The sequence below is a fragment of the Varanus komodoensis genome, unplaced genomic scaffold, assembly GCF_004798865.1.
Source record: "Varanus komodoensis strain SLA01 unplaced genomic scaffold, ASM479886v1 scaffold12, whole genome shotgun sequence".
In the NCBI taxonomy this organism is placed as follows: domain Eukaryota; kingdom Metazoa; phylum Chordata; class Lepidosauria; order Squamata; family Varanidae; genus Varanus; species Varanus komodoensis.
Window position 1 is genome coordinate 10,433,729 of NW_025335349.1, and position 25,806 is coordinate 10,459,534.

Sequence of the window (25,806 nt, forward strand, 5' to 3'; positions counted from 1 at the left end):
CTCGACCAGCCCGGGCCCTTTGCCATGGCAAGCAGGTGTTCCACCACTCGGCTCCTGCCCTTCCCTTTGACTGCCAGCGCAATTTCCTTCATGCTTGAATGTCATCAATCACTGTGTCCTCATGAAGTCAAACCTGAGCAAGTGCACGGACGCCTGCTTTGGTTTCCCACCTCACTTTTCCTTCCCCCTTTGCCGGTTTCGCCACAGAGACAAGCCGCCCCCGGTCTCTGCGCATGCGCATTATAACACAACCCCCTCTTTTTCGGCAACCTCGGGCGGACTCGCTCCGTCTTTGATCCCCGCTTCCATGACCGCCCCAGCAGGAAGGGCTCCGATTGGTCCCTGCGCGGTTCACACCGCCCGCCAATGGGAATGCCGGAGCCCGGGCCCTTAAGCACTGCCTCTTCGTGTCATCAAAACAAGCCCGCGAGGCCGGCTCCGCGTTGACGGTGACATGGCGCTCCTCGCGCTCGCGCTGCGCACCGCGGCGGCCCCAAGGTCTCGGCTGCTGCGTCTCGCTGCGGGGTCCCCGGCGCGGAGGCACGCGGCGCACTTCGCCTTCCAGCCGGACCCGGAACCCACCCAGTATGGTGAGAGCTGCGGGGCGCCTGCCTCGGGTCCGCGCTGCGGGGGGCGGGGAGAGGAAGGCAGAAGGCGCCGCCCCCCGCCAGCCTCTGGGGCAGAGGAGAATCGAGCCCGCTACCTAGCGTGGATCTCCCTTCTCTGCCTTCGATCGCAGGCAGGATCCAGCGGACTGAAGTGTTAGAAGTCTCGAGGTGGTCGAGTGGGTTGCATCACTTTAGCGGGGGGGGGAGATACTACTTTCCCAATGGCCATCCTAAGACCCCCCCCCCACCTTTCAGTTCTTCCCGGCACATCAGTCAAAGAATTTGGTTAATATGCTTTTCTGTTTGTAAGAATTCGTCTTTTAAAATGCATCCCCAAATGGCAGTTCTCCCCCGCGCCTCACCCTCAGGTGGTACAGCCTATTCCACCATTCCTCACCTGATCCTGTTGCAAGTGAGGACTTAATCTCTGTTTGATATTCAGTATGGTAGCTAGAAGATGATTGGCTTGTGGATGGGTTGCAAAAAGTTTATGTGTCGGCACTTATTTTCTTGAATTCTTTCTTGAATTTCAGGTGTTCTGTTCTTGCCCCCCCCCCCCAAACAATTGCAGACCTGCAGCATATCAGAGTATTTATGTATGTATGTATGTATGGAACTTCTATGCCTCCCCATTCACCGAAGCCTCGGGGCGGCTCACAAACATATCATGGATTTGTCCAGAACAAATGCTGACAGACGAACCTGATCTCATTTTTTCTAATTGGGCAACCTCTCATGCAGACTGCTGGAATGTCATAGACATGGCCAGTCAGGTATCTTGAAATCAGCAAAGCTTTTGACAAAGTGCCCCATGATCAGCAAATTAGCTAAAAGTGGGCTAGATCAAACCCCTGTCAGGTGGATCCACAGTTGGCTATGAAATCAGACCCAAAGAGTGTTTATGCATAAGACTTCTCAAACTGGGGAAAGGGAACAAGTGGGGTACCACAGAGTTCAGTCCTAGGCCTGGTGCTCTTCAACATTTATATTAATGATTTAAATGAGAATGTGCAGGAGATGCTTTTCAAATTTGCAGGTAACACAACATTGGGTATGAGAACTAAAACCTGGGAATGCTAACAACATTCAACGTGAGCTTGATAGGCTATTGAGCTGAAAACTACAGAATGAATAGGGACAAATGCTTAGCTTTGCAAATGTTAGGAAAAAAGAAAGCAAATGTATAGTTACAAGGTGAAGAATAGTTGGCTCAACAATGCTACAAGCTAGAACATGGGTCCTCAGACTAGGGCCTGTGGGCTGGATCTGGCCCACCGTGCCCATTTATCCGGCCCACCTCAGAGGTGGTGGACTCCCTGCGCATATGCGTGGCGAGGCAGTGTCTTGCTTGCAGGGAGATCGTTTTGGACTTGCTCGGAGAGTAACTGGAGATTAAGTAGGGATATAGAAGAAGAAGGAATTTGGATGGATGTCTCACTTGTACATGGCAGGTTGCAAGCTGTACTTCTTGAAAGGCATGGGAAAGGGTTAAATCCTCTGCATCTAGTCTCAGGGCCTGCAGGCTTTCCTTAATCTGTGCCACTTTCAACAGAATGTGACTTACTTATTTAAAGTATTTCTTGGCCGCCTATCAAGGCAGGAGCCTTTCCATTGGAGGCATATGGCAATAATATTATGTATAAAAACTGAAGTAGCATTAACAGTGGCAAAACATAATAAAAATAGCAACACAGTCTAAAAAAATCACAGCATAAAATAAACTCACAGCAGCCACAACCCAGTCTGATAAAGCAGAATCAAGAGAAAATCACAAAAAGTAATACATGCTTCAAGTTCTTTTTAAAGCCCTGCAACAACAGGACTTTGTGGTCCCTCCAGTGGTAACTTATTTCATACTTTAAATGGGGGATGGATAGGGTAGATTTAATTTAAATCACTAGCAAGACTAGATTTAAATCATGGTTTTGCACACATGCCTGCTTTATGTGCAAGTACAGCAACTTCATTAAGATATTCCCAAATTGGGACTCTTTTATGGCCATGCTTTTACTTCATTAAACTAATCCTATGAAAATATTCAATTATGGCCTGCTGTCATTATAGGCTTTCTCCTTCAGCAAAGAATAATATGATAAATCTCAGTCTATACACAAAAGGATCCAAAGGCTTCTACAGTATTCTGATCACAAGGCTTCACTTTCAGTTTTACTGCTTGCTCCCCCCTCCTTACAGGTAGCTTCTTGTGCAGATTTATTCCACTCCCAACAATCTTCTATTCATTGACTTTTTTGAAACTTAGCACTTAAGGGATAAGAGGTTGTTCTGTGTACATGAATTTGCAGAGGAATAATGGAATTAAGGGCTTTTCCTCAACTCTGTATGTTTATTTCAAAACATTTTTGCTGTGAGGAAGAGGCATGAGATCTCTTTAGACACAAATTCCCAATTTTGAGAACTATAAAACCAAGCATCTGTGAGAATATCTTCTAGATAGACTAATTGCCCAATAACATTACAGAAACCTCTGGAAGAGCCTGACATTGTAAAGTTTAATGTAATGACAATGTAAATGGATTAATGGAATACATTTAGCAAAAAATGTAAACATGCTTGGATATATAGCCTTGCATGACATAATAAATAATCCTTATTTCACCTTTGGACTATAATGTATCTTAAATAGAAGACAATATGTAGATAGAATCCAATTTAATGTTCTAAAATCCATTTTTTATTTTTTAAGAAAGTTGTTGATTTTTATCCACTCTGGGCTTGCAAATTTACTAGCAACCAGTGCAACTCATGCTGTCTAGGTGATTGAATTGCCTTGCTAACATTTGGTTGGCTCCATTTTGCATGAAAATTCTCAGCTGTCTTCCAAGCCACATGTACAGCCCATTACAGTATCCTAGAGATGTACTGAAAAACAGAGAGAAACTGAAAAGTGTTACTGCAATACAACATATCTTTGCAAGTGGGAATGAATCAAACCATTTTTTTCCATGAAGGAAGTGCTTGGAACTTCTGTTTCTACCTCTGTTTTTTATTTTTAAGTGAGTGAGAGAAGCATGTTGCTGATCTCCCCTCAACATGTGAAGCTTCCCTTTCAAGGAAGAGAGTCTCCCAGACTTTCTGAATGGTATAGGACAGGAGTCGGCAACCTTTAACACTAAAAGAGCCATTTGGACCTGTTTCCCACGGAAAAGAAAACACCGGGAGCCACAAAACCCTTTTGACATCTAAGAGGAAGATAACACTGCATATATTGTTTTTTACCTTTATGCTATGTATAAAAAACTATAGTGTGTTGCATTTATGAAATCAATGAAATGCTACAGAGAAAACAAGTTTTTATTTCTTCATGCAACAAAAGCTCCGAAAAAAAGATGCTGGGTTGAAGGTTACTTTCAAATAAAATACTCAATGTCTATTTGAGTCCTCCTCGTATTTATGAAATAAAAAGCCGAACTTAAATTACCTACCTGCAGCAAACCAAAAATGCTGTCTGTTTCTGTGTGCCCTCATCCTTTTATCACATGTAGTGGAGGGTGCAGTCAGCTGTCAACCTGCATAAAAAAGGACTAATTGATACTTTCATACAGATACTTTCATACTTTCATAGAGTTTCTGCAATACAGCAAATATAAATAATAGTCTGATGAAATATTGAACAAACATCCCTCTCCCAATGTAATAATGTTGCTGGAATTTTTAAACAAGGAAGTAGATCTTTATCTTCGTTAAGATTTAGCTGTAGCTCTTGTTCAGTCACTAAAAACTGTTATTTTTAATCTTACATTATAAACTAGTAGGACTCCTTTCATATATTTTGAATAGGAGAACAGCTTCCTGCAGAGTGCTAAAGGGCAGCTTGCATTAAATGGAAAACCCCATAAGTTCATCAGCAGTAAAGGCAAATGAATCTACCCACGTACCATTAAATGTTTGGTTTTCTTCAGAAATGTTTCTTTGATTTATCCATGGTTGGCCTACTGGGGGAAAAAACTCAGTAAATCTTGAAAAGTTCAATAAATCTGCACAGGTTGCAGATCGGCGGCTGTGCCGGCACGGGTGCTGGCCTGGGTTGCAGATCGGCAGCTGTGCCGGTGTGTATTTTGAGTGACGGAGCTGCAGCAGAGGGATTCAAGAGCCACGTGTGGCTCCGGAGTCGCGGGTTGCCGACCCCTGGTGTAGGAGGTAGTGCTGTAAAAGATTCAGAGAAAATGACCTTTTTCCTGTGCCAGTGGAACTCTGAGTAGGAATCTGGATCCAAGCTGATGTTCTTAGTTTAGGTCTGTGAAGCATGTAGCTCCAGTAACACAGGACAGTGATAATTCTTAACCAACAGGAGAATCTTGCTTCTTATCTCATGGACACTTGGTGGAATATAGTTAGTCTTAAAGAACTGCAAATAATTGAAGGCACTGCATTGTGACAAACTTTGATTTTTCTCCCCAAATGGATTGGGCTATTCATGTGGGCTGGAAGTCAAGATTTCAAGCATCTTTAAGAAAGTTACTTTAATCATATGCCTGCTTTAACTAAATAATCTATTTGCACAGGCCAGACACAGAAAATGAACCTTTTCCAGTCTATAACAAGTGCCTTGGATAATGCCTTATCCAGAGATCCAACTGCAGGTATAACTTTATGCAATGATTTCTTCGGAAATTTTGGTTTTGGTTGGAATAGTCTTTTGTTCAGTTCACATTTTAAAGCTGTAAATCTGAAATAATGTGAAACAAATTGTGTAACAATAATGTTAAATTCCATTATTTGAGGATAGCAACTTTGATCTGTTAGAACAAATGTACTTTGGCTTCATGTATCTATGTACAAGGCAGTCTCACCATGGATACATCATTTTGGGTAATGTGAACAGTTCCACTATAGACTGTGGAATCAAGAGAATGGGCTCATAACACTTTCTGCCATTTTTTTGGATCATTGCACAGGCTAATTATAGCTATATGTTTTAATCTGGAACTTTCACAGTATTGGTCAGTGGTGGTGAACCTGTGGCATGCATGCCACAGAAGGCATGCAGAGCCCTCTGTGTTGGCATGTGAGCCAAGTCGTCCTCACAGCCCCAGCAGCCGAGCATTGGATAACAGTGCACATAGGGGCCATGTGGATGCTTGGAAAGGACAAGCGGTGCCAGGCAATGACGTCACGAGCTGTGACTCATTAGTCGCAACTCGTCTGAGCTTTTGCATGGCCGGTCAGTGCGCTGCCAAGGATATATATGTATTTGCTTGGACTGGGTGTGAGTTGTTTTTTTCTAAATTAAAACCTCAGTTTTCAGGTTTTATTTTAGTATTGGCACTTTGTAATAAATAAGTGGGTTTTGGGTTGCAGTTTGGCCACTCAGTCTTCAAAAGGTTCGCCATCACTGGTATAGGTGATCAGTTTCTTTTTGAAATGTTGTTTTTATTATTATTTTGGCTCTCATGCTTTAAATGTATCTAGCTTTTTTCATCTGTTGGGAATGAGCACTGCGGGCCAGGGTGTCAATGGCTCTTTGGATGAGAACTGTGAGGCCTGGGAAATGAAGAATGTGGGCACAGAGATGGCAGAAAAGGGCAAGCTTATAGTATGGCTGCTGTTTCCAGGTATCCAGGCAGGCCCTGGGAACCAAAAGGGATTGGAAGTGTAGGGAGGGGACATGGAAAAGGTGCAAAAGGAGCCCAGTCTGGTAGCTGATACTATGATACAGCATTGGGAAAGAAGGGCTAGCCAGTTATGCAAGCTGCCCGGACAACCTATGGCTAGTGGGAAGGCATATAAATCAAATCAGTAAATAAAGGGCCTGCATAGCACTAGGAGGCTAAGCCTTCTCCAGATGGGCACACCCAGAGGGCTAGAGCCCAGGGTTGTGGAAAAGTGGGCTTCTTGAAGCAAAACTAACAAGTATTTTCAACACACTGCTCTGTGCATGCTCAGAGGCTCTTCCTCTGTTGACTATTAGTTTGCTGGCTCTGTGTTGGAAATAGAGTGCCTTTTGCCAAAGAAATGTCTGTTGATTAAAAGGAAGAAGGAGGGAAGTCAGCTCCTGCCACTGTCCATTTAACAGAGACGTACCTCCTTTATTTGTGCAGTTCAGGAGAGGGCACTCCAGAGAGACTGGCGCTTGCATTTGTATCTCATTCCCTGTGCTGTGGATTCTGCATCAGTGGCAGAAAAAATGGCAGTTTGGAGGTGCTACAGGCAACTATATTTGCTCTGTTTAGTTCTCAATAGTAATTTGTCACTGTAATTCTGTGGCAAACTACAGACCTTTTAATGCCATCATCACTTTTTGCAGCATGGGCTGTATGCTGTCAAACCTTGGTGTAGTTGATTATCCACTTGTGCTTATGTATTATTTCCCAAAAAATAATAAGAAAAGTTCTTTATTGCTCAGCAGGAAAATGGTCAGGTTGAATTTCTTCAGTTTCTAATCATGATTAACTTTCTCTCTTTTGAGCAAGCATTTATTGAATTCCTATTGTGCACTTGCAGTAATATTTGGTGAAGATGTATCCTTTGGTGGAGTCTTCAGGTGCACTGTTGGCTTGAGAGACAAGTACGGTGAGTTCATAGCTTATGTGACTGATAACACTGAGAAGTGGCGCATCAGCACTTGGAATCATGAGGATTATGTTACTAATTGTGCTCCCCCTCCTTTTGGTGCACCTTTTCTGCTGCCAAAAGAAAGGTACAGATGACAAAACATCCCATCGTGGATTGAATATCCTCTAGGACAAGGATGTGTTACTGTGTAGAACCAGGTCTGTGGGTGGACAACATGATGACTCATTGTAGCTTGTTAACTATAGTGGGTTGCTGTGTTGGGCAAACTCAGTCAGTATTTCTAGGTATGCCTCTAGTGCCAGGTATTTTGATTGTTGTACTTTAAATGTTCATAAATATATAAACTATGATTACGTGCAAAATTATGCACGTAATTATGTGTGCAAAATTATGCAAGAGTTGGATCTAGACTTAACCAAATTGGGAACAGAATCAGTTTTATGTCTGATAAGTCTGTATCCAACCCCAGCTTAAAATGAACAAAGTAAAATTGGATTTCATAAGAAAGTAATTATTGCATGCATTTAACTTTCCCCACATTTTAAGTATTCCTTGGAGAAAAAAAAAATTTTCCCCATGACTTCAAAATTTCAAGCAGTTGAACTTCTCTGCTCTCACTGCTTCCAACTTAGAACGTTTCATTGAAAAATTACAACCCCCTGTGTTTCATTAATTACTTGTATTAAATTGTTTTTATGCAATATACAATATGCATTTTTAAAAATCTGTAAAGAAAAAAATCTTTTATTTTTGTAGGTAAAGACAGAGTGTTTAATACTCCATTGTGTGAACAAGGAATAGTAGGATTTGGCATTGGAGTTGCAGTCACTGGTGCTACAGCCATTGCAGAAATCCAGTTTGCTGACTATATTTTCCCTGCTTTTGATCAGGTTAGTGGATACTTGGAATATTAAAGATGAGAAGAAAAGTTTATTATAGTCAGGATCCTGAAAATGTGAGGATCAGCGCTCTGGACCACCCCTGAAAGGGTGTGGAGGATCAGAGCTCCAATTCCAAGGTTGAGGTACCATCTGCAGTCTCAGAGCTATCTGGTGCCTTATGATAGTTACACCATGTGATTTAAATGCTATATTATGGGAAAAATCATTTACTTGTGAAGAAGTAAAACAGTGGGCTGCATCCGATTAGAAAACAGCACAAACATAAATTGGGAAGAGCCAGGCTGACTAGTGTTGAATTGGGGATCTGGCTCTGAGTTTGGGTCCACACTCAGCCATGCAGCTCTCTGGATTATTTTGGACTACTCACAGACTCTCAGCCTGACCTCGCTCACAGGTTTGCTGTGAGAGTACATAAAATGGAAAGAGGGTGAACCTTGAAAATCACCTTGGGTTCTTCACAAGCAGAAAAAAGGTAGGGTAGAAATATAATGTAATGGTTTATGATGATGCCATGTCAGCATAAGTAATCTTTAACAACTGAAAACTGCTCATCTATTTTAACACAATTCAGTGCTCTTCTACTGTGGTTGTTGTGGCACCTCAGTTTCACTGTCGGTACTTATGAGGTCTCATGATTTCAATGTGCTGTTGAGACAAATGTGTATTCTTTCACGTTCTTGTTAAGGATAGTTACCCAAAAATCTTTAAGTAACACTTCAGCATTCTTTTATTGATACTGATGAAGCTATGAAATGAAAAAAAAATTACCTCCTTTTTCCCTCAGATTGTTAATGAGGCGGCGAAGTATCGGTATCGCTCTGGAGATCTCTTTAACTGTGGCAGCCTCACAATTAGAGCTCCTTGGGGTTGTGTGGGTCATGGCGCACTATATCACTCCCAGTGCCCAGAAGCCTTTTTTGCTCATTGCCCAGGACTAAAGGTAAAGTCATTAGATAGATTTCCCCATAATTGGTGAAGATTTATGGTAATGGAAACTGTGTTTCTTCTTCCCTATATGCCCTCCCACCCTGTAAGATCTGCAGCAGAGGCCCTGCTCCGGGAACCCTCCTTGAAGGAGGTTAGGAGAGTGAACACCCAGAGGAGGGCCTTCTCTGCAGTGGCGCCCTGACTGTGGAATGTGCTCCTCAGAGAGGTTTGCCTGGTGCCAACTTTATATTCTTTTTGGCGCCAGGTAAAAACCTTTTTATTTGCCCATTATTTTAAGGTCTAAATAATTTTAATCTGGTTTTAGTGTATTCTCAGTTGCATTTTGTTTTGAATTGATTTTTTTAAATTGTTGTGTATTTATTGCTATTCATATTGTAAGCCGTCCTGGGACAATTGGATTGTTTAGGATGGGATAAAAATATTCTAAATAATTAAACAAACACCTGTGACTTCAGGAATTGTATTCATTTGGATATCAACCTAGTGATATACATAGACCGTGTGGATCTGCAAAGGCAGTATTCATATCTTTCAACATGCTTGCTTGCTTTGTCACATGGAAAGTCTTTAACAAATTGTGGCAACTTTAGCACTTTAAAAATAAACTGTTGAATTGACCTTGTGTATTTGTACCCAGAAGAGCTTCCCTATTGTATAAGAAAAGTTGCAGTCTGGTTTAAAAGAATCACAATCAACAGAATTATTTATTTCTGTATTTATAGTCTGTATTTATCTATATTTCTGTATTTTCAGTGGCTCTGTGACTAGAATGTGTCATTTCAGCTAGAGAATTACATCTTTGATTCACCCATTTAAAAACTTTGCAGCATAAAAAACTCTAGCATGTTAGAGAGATGAACATACAGCAGCTATGGGTAAATCCTAAGAAGATGACCACTCTAATATGAGAACTTTTTGCTAGAATTACTTCCTGACAATGACCTTTAGTGCTCTCAAGATCAAGAAGTCATATTGCAAGGTGCCATCAAAGACCAGTGTACCAGGATCTTACAGAAGCGTCACAATATGGCATTCTGTCAGTACAAAAAAGGGCCACTTCTCAGCTTTTAATTGATGTCCATGTCACAATCTACATTGGTATGAATCCAGCTTTAGAAGTGCCCATACTGTTTGCCCTAAGCAAGCAGTACGTATATGAAGTATAGGATATATGCATAGGCAAAGAATAATATTTTGAGCATTTTCTTCAAATCTGACCTAAAAGAATGTGAAAAATTGTGTAAAAATATATTTTTCACCATTGAAGCAACATTGTTATAAAGTGATGTTTCGGTGTTATGATTCTGAAATTTGGGTTTTTTCTCCTGTACTGTTTTCTGCCACATCAGTTTTGTCAACAATCTGTTTTTGAGTTTAAAGGTAGTTTGAACTGTTAATTGTTAGTCTCCTTTAGAGATAACTGCAGAAACTCCCAAAAACTTGTGTGCGTGACTTGTGTATACCTAATAACTATTTAGTAATATGAACAGTTTATCCAAGAATTTTACTTTTTCTGATATGTCTATGTTTTTTTTTGGGGGGGGGGGACACTTTAGGAAACAGTGATTATTAGAGTAGCTGACAATAGCAGATGTTTCTGACATAGTTTTGATGCCTAAATAATTATGATTCTTAACATTTTAAATAAAATATTAGTATAAAAAGGTGATAACCATGATAATCTTAGTAGTTTCCTAATAAGTAATAGTGTTTTGTTGTTCATTCATTGATTTATTCAATTTTTGCAGATTGTTGTTCCAAGAGGTCCAGTTGAAGCAAAAGGACTATTGTTATCATGTATAGAAGATAAAAACCCTTGTATATTCTTTGAACCGAAAATACTGTACCGAGCAGCAGGTAAAATATTTTCCTGCTAATACATGCTGTAAATACAAATGAAACTGATGCTCTGTGTAGGTGTAAGGATATCAATAACCTCCCAAAGCTTTCCAAGACAGTATACAAAACCATTACCTTCAAACCATTTTTATAATGAACATATTAAAAATAGAACAAAATATATTCAAGATAGCAGATTAAACCCAGATTTACAATACTACTACTACTTCTAGTAGCTGAGTGAAGCATCAAAGTTTTTACTGTTCACCAACAATTTAACAGAGATGGGACCAGATTAAGCTCCCTTGAGTGAAACCTCTGCACTTAGTGTGCTTGTCCTGTGTTCTTACCCTGTTTTGTTGATAAAATATACAGCAGGGCTTTAGAGGAAGATCAAAACCTAATGGCAGGTTCGTACAGTTTGTCTTTGAGGTATTCTAGCATCAGTAGCATCCACATCTTTGAAGTGGGACTGTAAATAAATCAGAAATAGATAAAAATTGGTGTAGGACTGGTCTACTATGGTCTAGAATGCGCACACATCAGAAATAAAGAAAGTACACCAGAAACTACATAATATTAAAGGATGAGCAACAACAGACACTATCATGGTCCTCAATCCCTCTCTTCTCCAGTTTTGATGAAGAAATCACAAACTTAGGCTAACACTAGGTAGAAATGATAGCTAAATCCAGATAAACTCTGGTGTGCCTTAACTGTCATTAGTGGATGCAAATCACTTTCAAACCATAGTTAAACTAATCTCAAACTGTAGTTAATCTTAAACATAAAGCACAGTTTATGCTTTAGACATAATGCTGAGTTTAATTAAGAACTCAAGTAGGAGCTTCATAGGAGGAGAGTGGAATATGTGCCCCTGAAGCATTCTTTGGCCTGCCCTAGTAATACTAATAATGTAAATCAGTCCTGTGTTTGCTATAGCCTTTGTCAAGTGTTGAGTGTATGTCCTCTTTTTATTCATCAGAGTAATGAATGAGCAATGCTAATTTTTGCTGTTAAAAAAGAAGTTAATGCTTAACATACGAGGGCTCTTCAAAACGTTTCCGCACTTTTTAAAACTCTATTAAGAATTTCAAAAACAAATTACATCTCTTTCTACATACTCACCTTCCTTTGCGATGCATTTTTCCTAGTGTTGCACCAACTTTTTAATACCATCAGCAAAAAAATATATAAAATATATTTATAAAATATAAAAGTGTGGAAGCTTTTTGAAGACCCCTTGTACACAGGTAGTTCACTAAAGGTGGACACTAAGAGTGCAGTCCTATGTAAATTTTGCCAGGAAAAATCCCTGCATTCCCAGCATTTCCCATCCGGCATAGCTGGCAAATACTGGGAGTTGTAGAACTTTCCAAACTTTCACAGGATATTGACCTGTGATTATTATAAAGTGGTTTATCTTGGTAATTCCAATGTGGAATGCTATTATTGTGACTTAACACCACATATGAAAATTTATATCAAAATTTTAATAGGAGCTTTGATTTATTTAAAAAGCTGTTGTCTTGATGGGTCAAGCCATAGTGGTGATTCAAAGGAAAACATGACTCATCTTGACATTATCAGGTTTAAGTATCAGGTGGAAAATCTATTCTTCTGTCTTGTGACCTTTTCAGTTTCATTTAATTCTACCATATATGACATGAGTGGTCTAGACGTAAATGATTTGCATCAGTGGTTGTTATAGTGACAGGACAGGTATGATGGAAAATAAGTTCTCTCTAACCAGTGTTCAAAATGTCCTGTCACACAGCTATACTCATGTTTTCCGGGTGCTGCTAACAGCAAGCAGAATTAACTCTTGCTTTGCACTATTTGTGAATTGTCATTTGTCAGTGTTCATAAGCTGGTAGAATTGGAGGGGCTTAACCCTAGTGCAGGAGATCCAGAGCTAGACTATTCCAAAGAGATGGATGTCTAGCTGTGTGCTTAATGAAGCCCAGCGAGGGAGAGCCAAGTCTTCTTAGTAGCTTGTTCTATTCATAAATTGCTCTGACCATTAACATGTGTCTCTTAAGTCTGCCTGAAATCTACTCTTTTGTGGAATATATTGATTTAAAAACCCATGGATTGTGCCCTGAATTAGAAAGAAGGAAACTTTATGCTAACCTGGCTCTAAAAGATCCATGTATAAATGGTATGTAGAGTGAGATTTGATGCAGCATAACCTGGGTTGAGATCTCTGTGCCATTTGTAAAATTCAGTAGGTGGCTTTTGTCACTTCATGATATGTCAGCCAGTGATGTAGGTTTTCCAGAAAACCTTGTATTTGCTTTGGAAAATTTTCTGTTTGTATCAGAAAACTGATAGTGACCTAATTTAGCAAGTTTATTTTACTTGGATTTAGTAAGCAACAAAGCTAAATAAAAACCCAGTGTTATTTTTTGTTCCAATAGATTTTAAGCATTTGATCTGAAATATTTCCAGAAAGTAAAGAGCGCTTACTGTAATTTAAATTTATGTATAAGAACGTTTTCTTATACATTTTCATATTTGGTATTAAGTCAAAATATCAATACTATAATAGCATTCTAAATTTGATTGACTAAGTTAAACCATTTCAGTATCATTCTAGGTCAAAATCCTATTTAGGTTAGATTAAGTTATTTAAATTAGATTATGTAGAAATTTTAATTGGGTTTCTTACTAACCTTAATTTGTTTAAATATAAGCAAGAAAGAAAGGTCCTGAAAACTTTGTTTATTACATTTATATGTAATAGTACTAATTGTACATTCCTATTCATCTATACTCAGAAGGAAGTCCCATTCTGTTCAGTAGGGCTTACTCTTAGGTGAATGTACATAGGATTACAGCTTTATTTATTTCATTTTATGCTGCCCAATAGCTGAGGCTGTCTGGGTTGTTAATAAACACAAACAACAACATAAAATAACAAAACCATAGCAATTCATCCTTCTCTTACCTGGTGCCCTCCATACATACTCTATTCCCAGAATCCTTCAGTCAGCATGGCTGGATGAGAATGGTGGGAGTTATGATTTGATACATATGAAAGGCACAGATTAAGTTGAGCACCTGAAGTAGTACTGTGCATCATACACTGAAAACTGCTCTTCTGCTTTGACAGAGTTCAGTTCTTTTCGACTGAAGCTGGGGATTCTTGATTTTTGTTGTCACTATATATTCATTCCCTTTCAACTGAAAAACAGTAATTACAACTAGGAAACTGCTAGCTTTGTCAAATATTGTATTTGCAATGACATCAATTCATTGTTACTTAACAAAGAGGATTTTTTTTCATGGAAAAAAGATAGCAAATAAAGCCTAATTTATCTCAGAGGGTTCTTCTGGTTGGGGGAAAAACCTGTTTTGGATTGCTTGAGAAAATGTGGCGCAATGTATAAAAATTAGTTTGGATGAATTATGCATCATAATCAGAGAGAGATAAGGAGTGTCTTATGTTAGACTGTGTGACACAATGTTGAAAATAATAGAACGCTGTATGAAGATGATGCAGGCAGGTAATATTTGATGCTAACAGCAGAAAGCATTAGTAATGCTTCACTTTCCATAAAATGCTCTCGGTGAAAAATCTTCTCAATCTGTCTAAAGGGAAAAGAAGCTTTTAAATTTTTATAAAGCCAAGGTTTATCTTCCCTCTCTCATAATGTTAGAGCTTGAGGTTATTTAATGAAGCCGAGTGGTGGAAGTTTCAGAAGTTCTTCATAATAACACAATTAAAACTATGAAAGGTACTACTACAAAATGTAGTGATGGCCCCCAACTCAGAAGACTTTAAAATGAAATGAATGCAATTTCATGGAGTACATGGCTACCAAATCTTGATGGCTATAGAGACTGTGTCCAGGCGCTCATGCCTGCTTGTGGGATTGCCATAGGCAGCTGCTTATATGTGATAGGCCCACAATCTGATCCAGAAGGCATTCAATGGATGTAGACAGGAATAAAAGAGCAGACTGGCACAATCAGATCATAAGCCTATTAGTAGTAGTAGTACTGTTTTTAATTAACTTTATTAAATGAAAACACTTTGTTGTTTTAGTATTATTATCTGTGGTCTTGAGAACTATGTACAAACCCTGTATCAGTTGTTTTAGTTACTGTGGTCTCACTTAAGTGTGGTTGACTGCAGTCTGAAAAAATTAAATAGGATATCCCAGAAATACAGTAAACATGCATGATTAAAATTGTGCACTGTTTTGAGTAACGTGAAGAACTCTCATGCGGTCCTGCTTGGAATATTAATTATCCCTTTGTCCAGCATATTCATGTTGTATATGATGTCCAGTCATTTAGTAGCCATCTCAGTCAGGGTGGATTTGATTTAAATAAAATCAATTTAAATTACAGCTAGATTTAAATCATGGTTTTCTACATAATTTGCACACACGCCTGCCTTATCTGTAAGTGGAGGAACTCCCATTAAAATATTCCCAAACTGGGTCCCTTTTATGGCCTGCTGCCCTTACAGGTTTTCTCCTTCAGACAAAGAATAATATGATAAACCTCAGTCTATACACAGAAAGAGCCAAAGATGTGTGCAATGTTCTGATCAAAAGGTTTCACTTTCATTTTTACTGCTTGCCACTCCTTCCCCACACACAGCTTCTTGTGCAGATCTGTTCTACTTCCAATAAACTTCTTTTGTTCATTGACTTTGCAAAGGAGCAATGGGATTAAGGTTATTTTCTCAACTCTGTATGTTTATTTCATAACATTTTTTGCTGTGAAGAAGAGACATGTGATATCTGCAGATCCAAATTCCCAATTTTGAGAACTGTAAAACCAAGCATCTGTGAGAGTATCTTCTACATAGAAAAATTGACTAATATTTTTGCAGAAACCTCTGGACGAGTCTGATATTATGAACAGATTAATGGAATTCATTTACCCCCAGATTTAAACATGCTTGAATATACAGCCTCATGATAAATAATTAAAAACTAATCCTTATTTTGTGATGAGTTACCTTTGGACTATAATGTATCTTAAGTAGAAAACTACCTTTAGATAGATGTTTCCTCAAAAAGTATTTTTTTAAAAAACTGATTTAACTCAGAAAAATCTGATTTAAATGTAAAAAGTCTGATTCTCTGATTAAAAAAAGATTTCTATCCACCTTGGTCTTGGCTGAAAGTGAGTACAGTATAATAAATATTTTAGAGGGAGAGAGAGCATATTCATATAACTCTTATTACAATTTTATTTTATTTTTAGTTATTGTTGTTAATGTCTAATTGTGCCTAATCTATAAATTTTTTCATAGCTATGTACAGTATGCAGTGTTTGCTACTATCTGTGGTTTCAGGCATCTGCTGGGGGACTTGGGACCGATCCCCTGTGAATGTGCGGATTCTACTAAGTACTGAAAAGCAGGAACAATCTTATTTATGATTACAGTTGTTAACATCATTTGTAAAATTCTTTTTTTAGAATACAGATGCAGAATGTTTGTTCTAGGTAGGGCTGGGTATATCCTGAATAAAAAGAAAATCTGCTTCTGTGTAATTTAGATTTTGCAGTTGTGCAAATCATTTGGATAATCCTGCTTTTTAGAGTATGTTGGAAGGGGCATTGTAGGATATTGAAATCCTGTCCATCTCTTTACCATATACAGGCATTGTCTACAAACTTGAAAGTGTAGCTTTGTAGCCTTGAGGGATAGAAACTTATTTCTTTGTAAAAATAAAAGTAGAGATATCAGATCCTAAATTCTGTGTCCCTGCTGCAGTTTTCTGCATTCCCATGAAATCCTAGCCTCATCTTTCTTTACTCCTTTGTGTGCATGGCTATCGTTATATAGGAAATGTGGAAGAATTAATTATTTTTGTTTATCTTTTGAAGGAAAATACATATGATTGCATGACTGGTGTTTGAACTGCTTTTTTTAAGAACTAATGTGTAAATAAGTCCTTACTGTCCAGTAGACAAAATCTATGTGCACTATTATAGCTACTTCCTATAATAGTTGCTACAAATTAACCAGGAAAGTTTAACAATCATTTTTAGAAATAATTTACTATGTAGTAATGTGCTGTTTTGTGCTAGCTATGGTGACAAAAGTCGCATCTGAGAACTGTTATTAAAAATGTACAGTCTAGAATAATTCACCAACATTATGTAACTAAACACAGATGAGAGAGAGAGAGAGAGAGCTTGAGAGATTACTGGCATCCAGTCATAATAAGTGATATATTTAGGATCCTTTGATTTTTCTGGTTGTACTTGGAGCTGGAGAAAATAGTTTATTTTATTTTAGCATGAGGGTTTGCCAAAACAAAAAAAAAATCAGTAACAGGAATCATTGGGAGGAGAAAGAGAATTAAAAATTTGAATCACCCATGTTTCAAACTCTACCCTGCACTGCTGAAAGGACACACCTGGGTATTTGGGAATCCTCTGGAACAGCATGTCATTTGACAGGCTGAATGTAGGAAGGTGGGGATTAGTGGAAATCAGTAACTCCAACTGTGGGACAGGACTTCATGCTGCACAGGGACACCATTTAGATCGAAATCTGCTTTTAGGGAATACTGTTCTCAAGAATAGCTGTATCCTTGAAATCACATTGTATCCTTTGTAGAGCTAACCCATAAAAGAATACTTTCTCAAAAGTAATATTTCAATGTACTATTTCAGAATACTATTTCAAAAGACATTAACATTGTTCTGCTTATGACAGTTTGATAGAATTGTTTAAAATGACCATGAATAGTATGGTAATTGTACATATCAGAAGAAAACAATCTTGGAGAAATTTACAGTTAGCTGGTAGAATAATATAACAGCCTTTATGCCAGTGACTCATTCTTGTCAAGTTATCAATGTGAAATTATAACTTTATTACAGAGGTTCCCCCAGTTCTTTGGAGCAAGGCTTTGGGAAAGTTGGGGGCTTGAATGGACTGGGATTAGCAAAAATGCGGTGCCCTATTTTGTGTGAGTAGAAGCATTTTCCACAAAGGCAAAGTCACTTTTAGATGCAATTCATCTTCATTTCCTTTTCACCTGATGACAATAAGCTATTTTAGTTCATGCCTGAAATATTATAATGCAGTAGTTATGGAGGTTTAATTTCATTTATGATATAGGTAGGCATAACAGAAGAGTATCTCTTAGCAAGCTGAAAGGTCCTTTTTGATGCTGCTCATATTACGGAATAACCAAACAGTTAGGTACTGGTCTTGTGATGTTCCACTGGAGTCCGTTAAAGCTTGTCAGTAGTAAGGGCTTGAGCAAGTCTGAAGTCTTGATTTGTAGAACTAAGGCACATAGCTTAAGCAGTGATAATTTGGGCTGCAGTCTTGCCAGTTTTGTTTTATGTCACGTCTACTGAAAGACAGATTGTAAGTATATCTTTTCTCCTTGAATCTCTCTAACTGTGCTACAGTTAGAGGATCTAAACTGCTTTGCTTTGTATTCATTTAGTGGAGCAAGTCCCTGTGGAGCCATACTACATTCCACTTTCTCAAGCAGAAGTACTTCAAGAGGGAAGTGATGTTACACTGGTGGCTTGGGGTACTCAGGTCAGTATGATTTGTGGACATCTGGTGGACTAAAATAGCAAATTTTATATTAGGTTATTTTCTGAAAACTTGCTTATAAACAAAAGCGGTGGGAATAAAGTGCAGTCCAAAGAAAAAATAAAACAGGCAAGATTGGACCCAGGCTAAGATAGTTGCACTCAGTGGGACTTTACTTGAAAAGTTAATTCACAACTAAGTTTTCTCAATGATTTTAGTGGAACCTACATTCAGCAAGCTGTCTTTACGTAATTACAGGCAAAAATTTCATATTGCTGTGCATTTGACTTTAAGATCAGTGAAAACTTTACATTTATGCATACAAACATATGTATATATACAGCACCATACATTCTGGTTTAGATCAAATTTTAGCAATGGAGCTTAAATTATCATGGTTAATATAAAGAGCCAGTGTGGTGTAGTGGTTAAGAGCATGGGACTGGGACTCAGACGATCTCGGTTCTAGTTCTTGCTCAGCCATGGAGCCAACTGGGTGACTTCAGGCCAGTCACAGACTCTAAGCCCAACCTACCTCACAGGGTTGTTGTTGTGGGGATAAAATGGAGGAGGAGATGTAAGTTGCCGTGAGCCTTTTGTAGGAAAAAGGCAGGATATAAATTGATAAATAAATAAAGTAAGTAAGTAAGTCTCATTTATTTCAGTGGGCTGCTTTAAGTATGAACAAATGTGGATCCAGGCCTCCGTCTTTTTTTTTGAATGTTTATTTCTGACTTGAATCTTTACATATGGTCCTTTCATTAAATTGCTAATGGTATATACTTTTCCTGTTCGATTGCCCTAGTGAAAAGTATGCTTTTAAAGATACTTGGAATGTGAAATTAAAAAGCTGTATTAGTTTTCAGTTAGAAGTTCTGTGATTTACCTTTCAACAGAATATTTCTGAGCTGAAAAACAATAGGTAAAACTTTACTACCAGAGTTAAAGGAACAACTAAATTATACAAACCTACCCCCACTCCCACATCATGTGAATGAACCATCAGCCATAGAAGGGCTGAGTAAAAAGTAGACGTTGAAGATCCATTAGATATAATTAACTTGGTGCTGACCCTATGATGATCAGCCAACCACACTGGGCCACACCATGAAACTACTGTGCCTTGTAGTTCTTTTGTGTTCCAGAACAGGAAAGGTGGATGGAGAATTTTGGCCACTGCTGTGACGAGGTACATGGGGCATTTCTGACCAACAAAAGTGAAGTGCCCAGTGCCCCACCAAGATGTCCCACCTAGAAGTGCTGGAGGTGGAGTGGTACATAACACTTGTTGGAGATTCTTGGGTCAAGCAGTCACCTAAGCTGCTCTGGTCTATCTTAGTATGAAAAGTGTATATGTCTCTGTGTTGAGCAACCATAGGATGGCTTGAGGTTTCTCCAAACTTTTGTGCTTCCAAGGTGATGGGTTTCCTGAATTGGGCAAGGGTGGGAGGCAGGTAGAAATGACTGCAGTGTTTGGCTTGGCCAGCAAGGTCAGCTAAAATTGTAGGTATGTATAGATACTCTTAGAGTCATAGAATTCTAAGGCAATTAGGATACCAGTTGCAGTTCTAAAATATTACATTGCATGAGAAATATTTAGATATGCCTTCTTCCAAAATGAAACTGAACTTATATTCATTCAACATACTGTTTTGTCTTTCCCTACCTCCTCCTTCCATATTTAGGTTCATGTCATCAAAGAGGTAGCACTTATGGCTCAAGAAAAGCTTGGTGTGTCCTGTGAAGTAATTGATCTGAAGACTATTCTGCCTTGGGATACAGAGACTATATGCAAAGTAGGTATATATAACTTGTTTATGTATGAATCTGTGCTTAATTGATTTTCTTGTATTACTTGCTATTTTGATAGTCATGAATATGTTGCCTTGTATAAGGAAATTTACAGTCTGGATCATGGAATACTTGGTGAACTTTGAAAGAGTAAATGTTGGAAGGCAGCAGGAGGATGAGCCTCTCAGATTTTCCTGGGAGGAAGTTCTGCAGTTGTAGGACCACCACTGAAAGACTATCCATGCTTACCACAGACTTGGTCTTAATACATGACTGGTCCATTTTTCCTGAGGGAAAAAAGCATGCTTTTTATGGGCATAGAACACACTGAATGGTTTCTAAGGGCTTTTTCAAGAGTTTTGCGATTTTTAAGAGTCAAACTCCAGTTTATATGCATTGTGTGAATATGATATTTATCCTAAAAGTAGGCGTATTTACTTCAAAACCAAGTCATATATGTTACTTTAAACAACTATATAGAAGGAATTTCAGAATTCCCCCTCAGAATGGGAGTAGGGAAGGATGAACAGATGCTGTTGAATATCTTCTGTGTAATTGATTTTATATGATGCCATATTTTTTGCATTGGGATATTAAGGATTGTTTATCCAAATCTGCCCTTGTGCTTGAGCATGGCAAGTCAACCTTTGGAAATTGCAGCCTGAAATTTGACTTTGATATACAAGCACCTTTGAACATAAAAACACTTCCATGGACTACAAGGGTTATCAGTAATGACTATTTTGAGATAGCTTTATTTATGTACTTTTGACATGAGTTAACAAAGTTAATATTCCGTACAGCAAGTTCCAAGAGAAAAGGTTATGTTTTCCTAGTTTACAAGGAGAAAGATTACTGAAGGAAGAACACTACTAATATTAATATTAATCTTGTAAGATTTGCTAGTTATATTATACAAAATATAAGTTTATATATGATGAATTATGCAAGATGTAATTATAATGCACATAGGAGAAATGGTTAAGGATGCAGTCCCATAGTTATTTGTTTAAATTTAGCTCATTGATTAAAAAAATACAAATAACAGAAACAAGGCTTATGATTAATCAGTTAATATGTATTGTAGATATAATTACTTGTACTATTTTCCACATGACATATCATTATGGAATGACCACCACTAGAGGCCTCTGTTAGCTCAAGTTAACATGAATTTTGGCTTTTCTTTACTGATTATTGTCTTCACAAGACAATGTCTTCACAAGACAGAATTGCTTTTTATTCCAGAATAAGAGGAGCATCTACCAGCTTAATGCCAGCTGGTTTTCTACATAGGTTTTGGATTATAACTCCATCAGCCTCTGCCAGCATGGCCAGTAGTCAAGTAGGATGAGAGTTGTAGTTGAAAGTATTTTGAAGGTACCACATTGGGAAAGGCTAATCATATCTATTGTTTTAGTCCCTTGAAAGTGTGTGTGTTTTGGTGTTGGTAACATTGGTTTCTAGAATAATGGTACTGAGAAGGCTGCCTGGCAATCATGGAGGCAGCAGTGCAGTCAAAGTTGCCATTCATTTTCATAAAAAGAGCATATGCATTTTTCTCACTTTTTCTTTTTCTTTTCTTTGCAATTCACCTGAGTGCCTTCTTTCCCACTTACTTCCTTGCTGCCTTTTTGACTTTAAAAATAACAATTTCCTCCAAATACAAAGCCGGTGTAACCATGTGACTGAGCCAACCTCCCCCCAGTTATGCCATCTAGTTTTGTAGCACAAGCCAGGTTGATCATGTGAAACTATGTATCTCAGCAGAGTCTATATAAATGTCTTGACTGGGGTGTTTGTGAAAATTTCTTCTAAGAAACTTCCCTGGGGGTCAGAACAAGATATGCAAAGCACAGCAGCAGAGCCAGTTGCAGAAAGATACCGTTGTTATGTACAAGTTATACATGTGATAGTGTGATTGTGGGTGTGGACATAATCTACTTCCCATTAACACTGAAGCTGATGAGTAGTCCGCCTTCATTGAGAAGGCTATGGAAATAATCAAAGACAAGGGACCCCAATCTAACAGACCCATTCACAGTATTTTAATCCTGTATTATAACCAAAAGTAATGCATTCTGCAATGTTATCTAATGAGCTGTGTGAAATTAAACTTATGACTTTTCTTCTCAGTGAGAACAAGTAGGTTTCCTCTTTTACCAAAAACTTTTACTGAAAGAGTTTCATAAAATGTTGAGTAGCTGCAAAGACCCTGACTTGTCTCTTCCAAGTATACTGTCAAGCTTTCTTTTGCTGCAAAATATTTTTAGGAGGTGCTTTTACTAGTTTCTTCATTTGAGGGTACTGGGATTAATGACTGGAGACACTTGAGTGACTTTCTGAGATGGTTTGAAAGGTCACTCAAGCAATTCATTGTGTCTTGATTTTCTGGGGTTTGTACAACTGCTTGACAGGTGCAATGCTATCACTTGAGAGCATTTGTGGTGTCAAAAGGGTGTAATGTCTCCTGTGGGAAGACCATTCAGAATGAACTGATCATCATTTCGACCAAGGAAGTGTTAGAGAACAAGTTGGGCAAAACTAAAAATTACTTTGTTGCAATGGATTGCACACCTGATGGAGGTTGCTCTATGAAGATGTAATTCAGCATAGCTCAGCATGAGATCTTTTGACAGTGATGGAGGCAAGATTTGTGCAAAAGAGCGAATCACAGGATCACAAGATTCAGGACAGTTCATGAATCAACTGGAGGGAAGCTCATCGAACTCTTGCTGAAACTAACATTAACATCAGGGATGGTTCCAACATGAAAGGGGGGAAAAGGTGTTCAGACAATGCTACTTTGTCTGGACACCTTTGTTGGTACCCTGAGGCTGCCATTATTTCAGTCTGGTGGTTTTAGATGCAGTCTCATAATCAAAGGAATCTATTATGCTTTTGGTGCATATTTGTCCTCTTGTCTATCTCTGTTTAATGGTGACAGATACTAAAAGACAATTTCTTAAGCTGTTTTGTGAAGCTCTTCACAATAAAGTAGCACTCACTGGGAATGTCAAATAGCTACTGTGAGGCTATTCAGTATCAAATAGAAGAAGGATTATGATACTCTGAAGAAGTAGCAGAATTACCTTAAGAAGATACAGGTCTTTGACATGAAGCACAGTTCCTGACAGAGCAACTGATGGGCTTCAATCATAGTATGGTCCAATGTGGCAGTATTCCACATGAGTATCAAAAGCAGTGCCTTACAATAGACATGGTAACTACTCCTTCCCTAAATGAAGTAATGTGTGAAGTTAATTCTGTTTTACAGGGAAGCAGCAATGCAGAGGTGATTAACATAGTGAAAGTGCTAACAAGCCTTTGCAGCTGATGCAACCCCCCACATAAGGTCCACAACAAGAGGTCAAACGTACAATGAAGAGCTCAGTAGGTCAGAAAAAAATCTATACTAGTCGTCACTGCATGTGTTTCAGTTGAGTGATTTGAGCAGCTTGACTCTCCGGAATACACGGAGATTCTTGTACAACTTTGAAAAACTACCAGAAGAGGTTCTTATTACCTACTGTGTGGATCTACTGGATCTACTACCCAGAGTGACTGTCCAGCTCACCCACCCCAAAGCTGACCCTGCACTGCAGTGGATAAAGTTGTTTCTTGAAAGAGCCAAGAGATTTTTATATAGACGTTAGAGAGATGTGGTCATGAAAGCTTCAATAAATGGAGGGCTTGAAATATCTTCAAGTATTTTAAAGAAACCTCTGTAATACATGGTTTCCAGCTATATAGTTATTAGGCAATATGTGAATTGTAAATATATTTATATTTACATATATGCAGACATCTGTGCACATTAAAATGCAGGCATTCTAGAGAGAATGGATTAAGCAGGGTCAGGCATTATGCAGCCAGTCTCTTAATGACATTCCTTGTTTCTGAAATGGCAACTATGGAGGTGAGTGCAGAGATAGGCAGAAGTGGTGGCAGCTGGGAGGAAAGATAGGCCCACTAGGGAGGAGGAGCAGTGTGGTGGAAGCTGGCAGAAACGATGGTGGGGAACAGCACAAGGGAGTCTTGTGGGCACACTTGGGGGTCCTGATGGGTGCCAGAGCATCCATAGGAACCATGTTGCGTCCCCTGGCCTAATGTCGTGTGGAACTTCTAAGAAATGTGTTCAAGCTGCTACTTAAGTCTCAGAGCTTTCTACAGCCATTGTTTCATTAGAAATACAAATTAAATATATTGCTTTTGTGCCTCTATACTTAGTGGCAATTAGTTTGTAATGACTTTTCAGTAGTTGCTGTGATGTGTAAAGTACTGTGATATGTATTTCATTTGAAGGGAGGGGCTGATTTGCACTAATTTGCTTTATCAGTAATGCACAACTGGACATTAGTTAATTTGCTTTAATGTTAATATGTGCTCACAAATGTGTATTAGTAAATTAGTAGAAGTAGAATCAAATACTGTTTAAAAAGATCCTATTCCATCCATGAGTGGATGATGGAATGAAAGCTGCCTGATGGTGTGTGATGTATGGATGGAATAGATCCAACAAATTCCATAATCTGCAGTTGGAACTATGGAAGGATGGGCTTGCTTCTGCAGGCACACTATTTCAGTGCATTCCAGAGTGGGAATTCTAATACATTTCAATCACTGAAAGGAACGGAAGGTGGGGATAATTATTTCAGATTATTTAAAATAGAATATATTATATGTGCCACTTGAATTCTTGCTCTCTAAAATGATTTAATAATACATTGCTTGGAACTCATGTGCTTGCTTAAGTCCAAAGAGAAGAATCTTCTGTGCTGTCTTATGTTAGTGTTTTTGTGAACTCAGTCATGGTGGAAGAAAGTGGGGAACTGAGACAAGACTAGTGTGCACAGGGTTGTTTCCACACTTAGCATACATGGAGATTAGGAGAGTGGCTACCTGGAGAAGGGCCTTCTCTGTGGTGGTGCCCTGGTTGTGGAATGTGCTCCAAAGGGAGGTGTGCCTGGCCCCGACGTGCCAGGCCAAAGCCTTTTTATTTTCTCATGCTTTTAAGAACTAATTCTTATTTTAATCAGTCTTGTATTATAGATGATGCTGTGCCTTTTTTGTTGGACCATCCTGAGACTATTTTAGAACAGGATACAAAAGTTTTGATTAAATGAATGAATGAATGAATGAATGAATGCGACACTGTTAACCGTGGGATGCCCCTCATGATGAAAAACTTTTATTTTCTTATCTTATCTTATTTTAAATGAATGCATTTATCTCTTGAAATGTTTGAGAATAAATGAGCTTGCAAATTCCAACAAGTAGAAGTTGTCCAAATATAGAAGTGTATTCTGTTCTTATCGCTGGAGCTCTGTCCAATTGCTGCTTGATTTTTCTAAGGAGCAATTAATCTTGTTGTTGCTTAATTTCTTGTGTACAGTTGCTCATTTCATGTTTTAGAATACATTCACAGCAACATGCGCTATGCACAGATAATTCTATTCTTACTATATTGTTCGTGTATAGGCTAGTTCAGATGGCTCATTATTCCTTCTTGAGGAATGTGATTCCTTCTTTTTCTTTTGATGCTTGTAGGTTCTGTTTCAACATCCTTACGTTCCTCTAACAAATAAAATCAGAGCCAGTTGTTTCGATGGCAGTGTAACTAAACATGTGATTCTTAATCCTGGGAAAGGGA

At 38.5% G+C, this 25,806-nt stretch overlaps 1 protein-coding gene across 3 annotated transcripts in view; it reads left to right on the forward strand.

Moving 5' to 3' along the window:
• The first annotated feature begins 351 nt into the window (after nucleotides 1-351).
• BCKDHB (branched chain keto acid dehydrogenase E1 subunit beta) overlaps nucleotides 352-25,806 on the forward strand; it is a 69,332-nt gene continuing 43,877 nt past the window's right edge. For 2 of the 3 annotated variants that reach the window (XM_044421642.1, XM_044421643.1), the window contains exons 1-8: nucleotides 358-590; nucleotides 5,132-5,209; nucleotides 7,071-7,139; nucleotides 7,899-8,032; nucleotides 8,829-8,984; nucleotides 10,741-10,849; nucleotides 18,268-18,365; nucleotides 20,048-20,158. In XM_044421642.1, the coding sequence (XP_044277577.1) occupies nucleotides 455-590; nucleotides 5,132-5,209; nucleotides 7,071-7,139; nucleotides 7,899-8,032; nucleotides 8,829-8,984; nucleotides 10,741-10,849; nucleotides 18,268-18,365; nucleotides 20,048-20,158 (891 nt within the window). In that variant the 5' untranslated portion in view covers nucleotides 358-454. Of the gene's footprint in view, nucleotides 591-5,131; nucleotides 5,210-7,070; nucleotides 7,140-7,898; nucleotides 8,033-8,828; nucleotides 8,985-10,740; nucleotides 10,850-18,267; nucleotides 18,366-20,047; nucleotides 20,159-25,806 lie in introns of all 3 variants that reach the window. The other variant, XM_044421644.1, reaches the window with a different exon arrangement.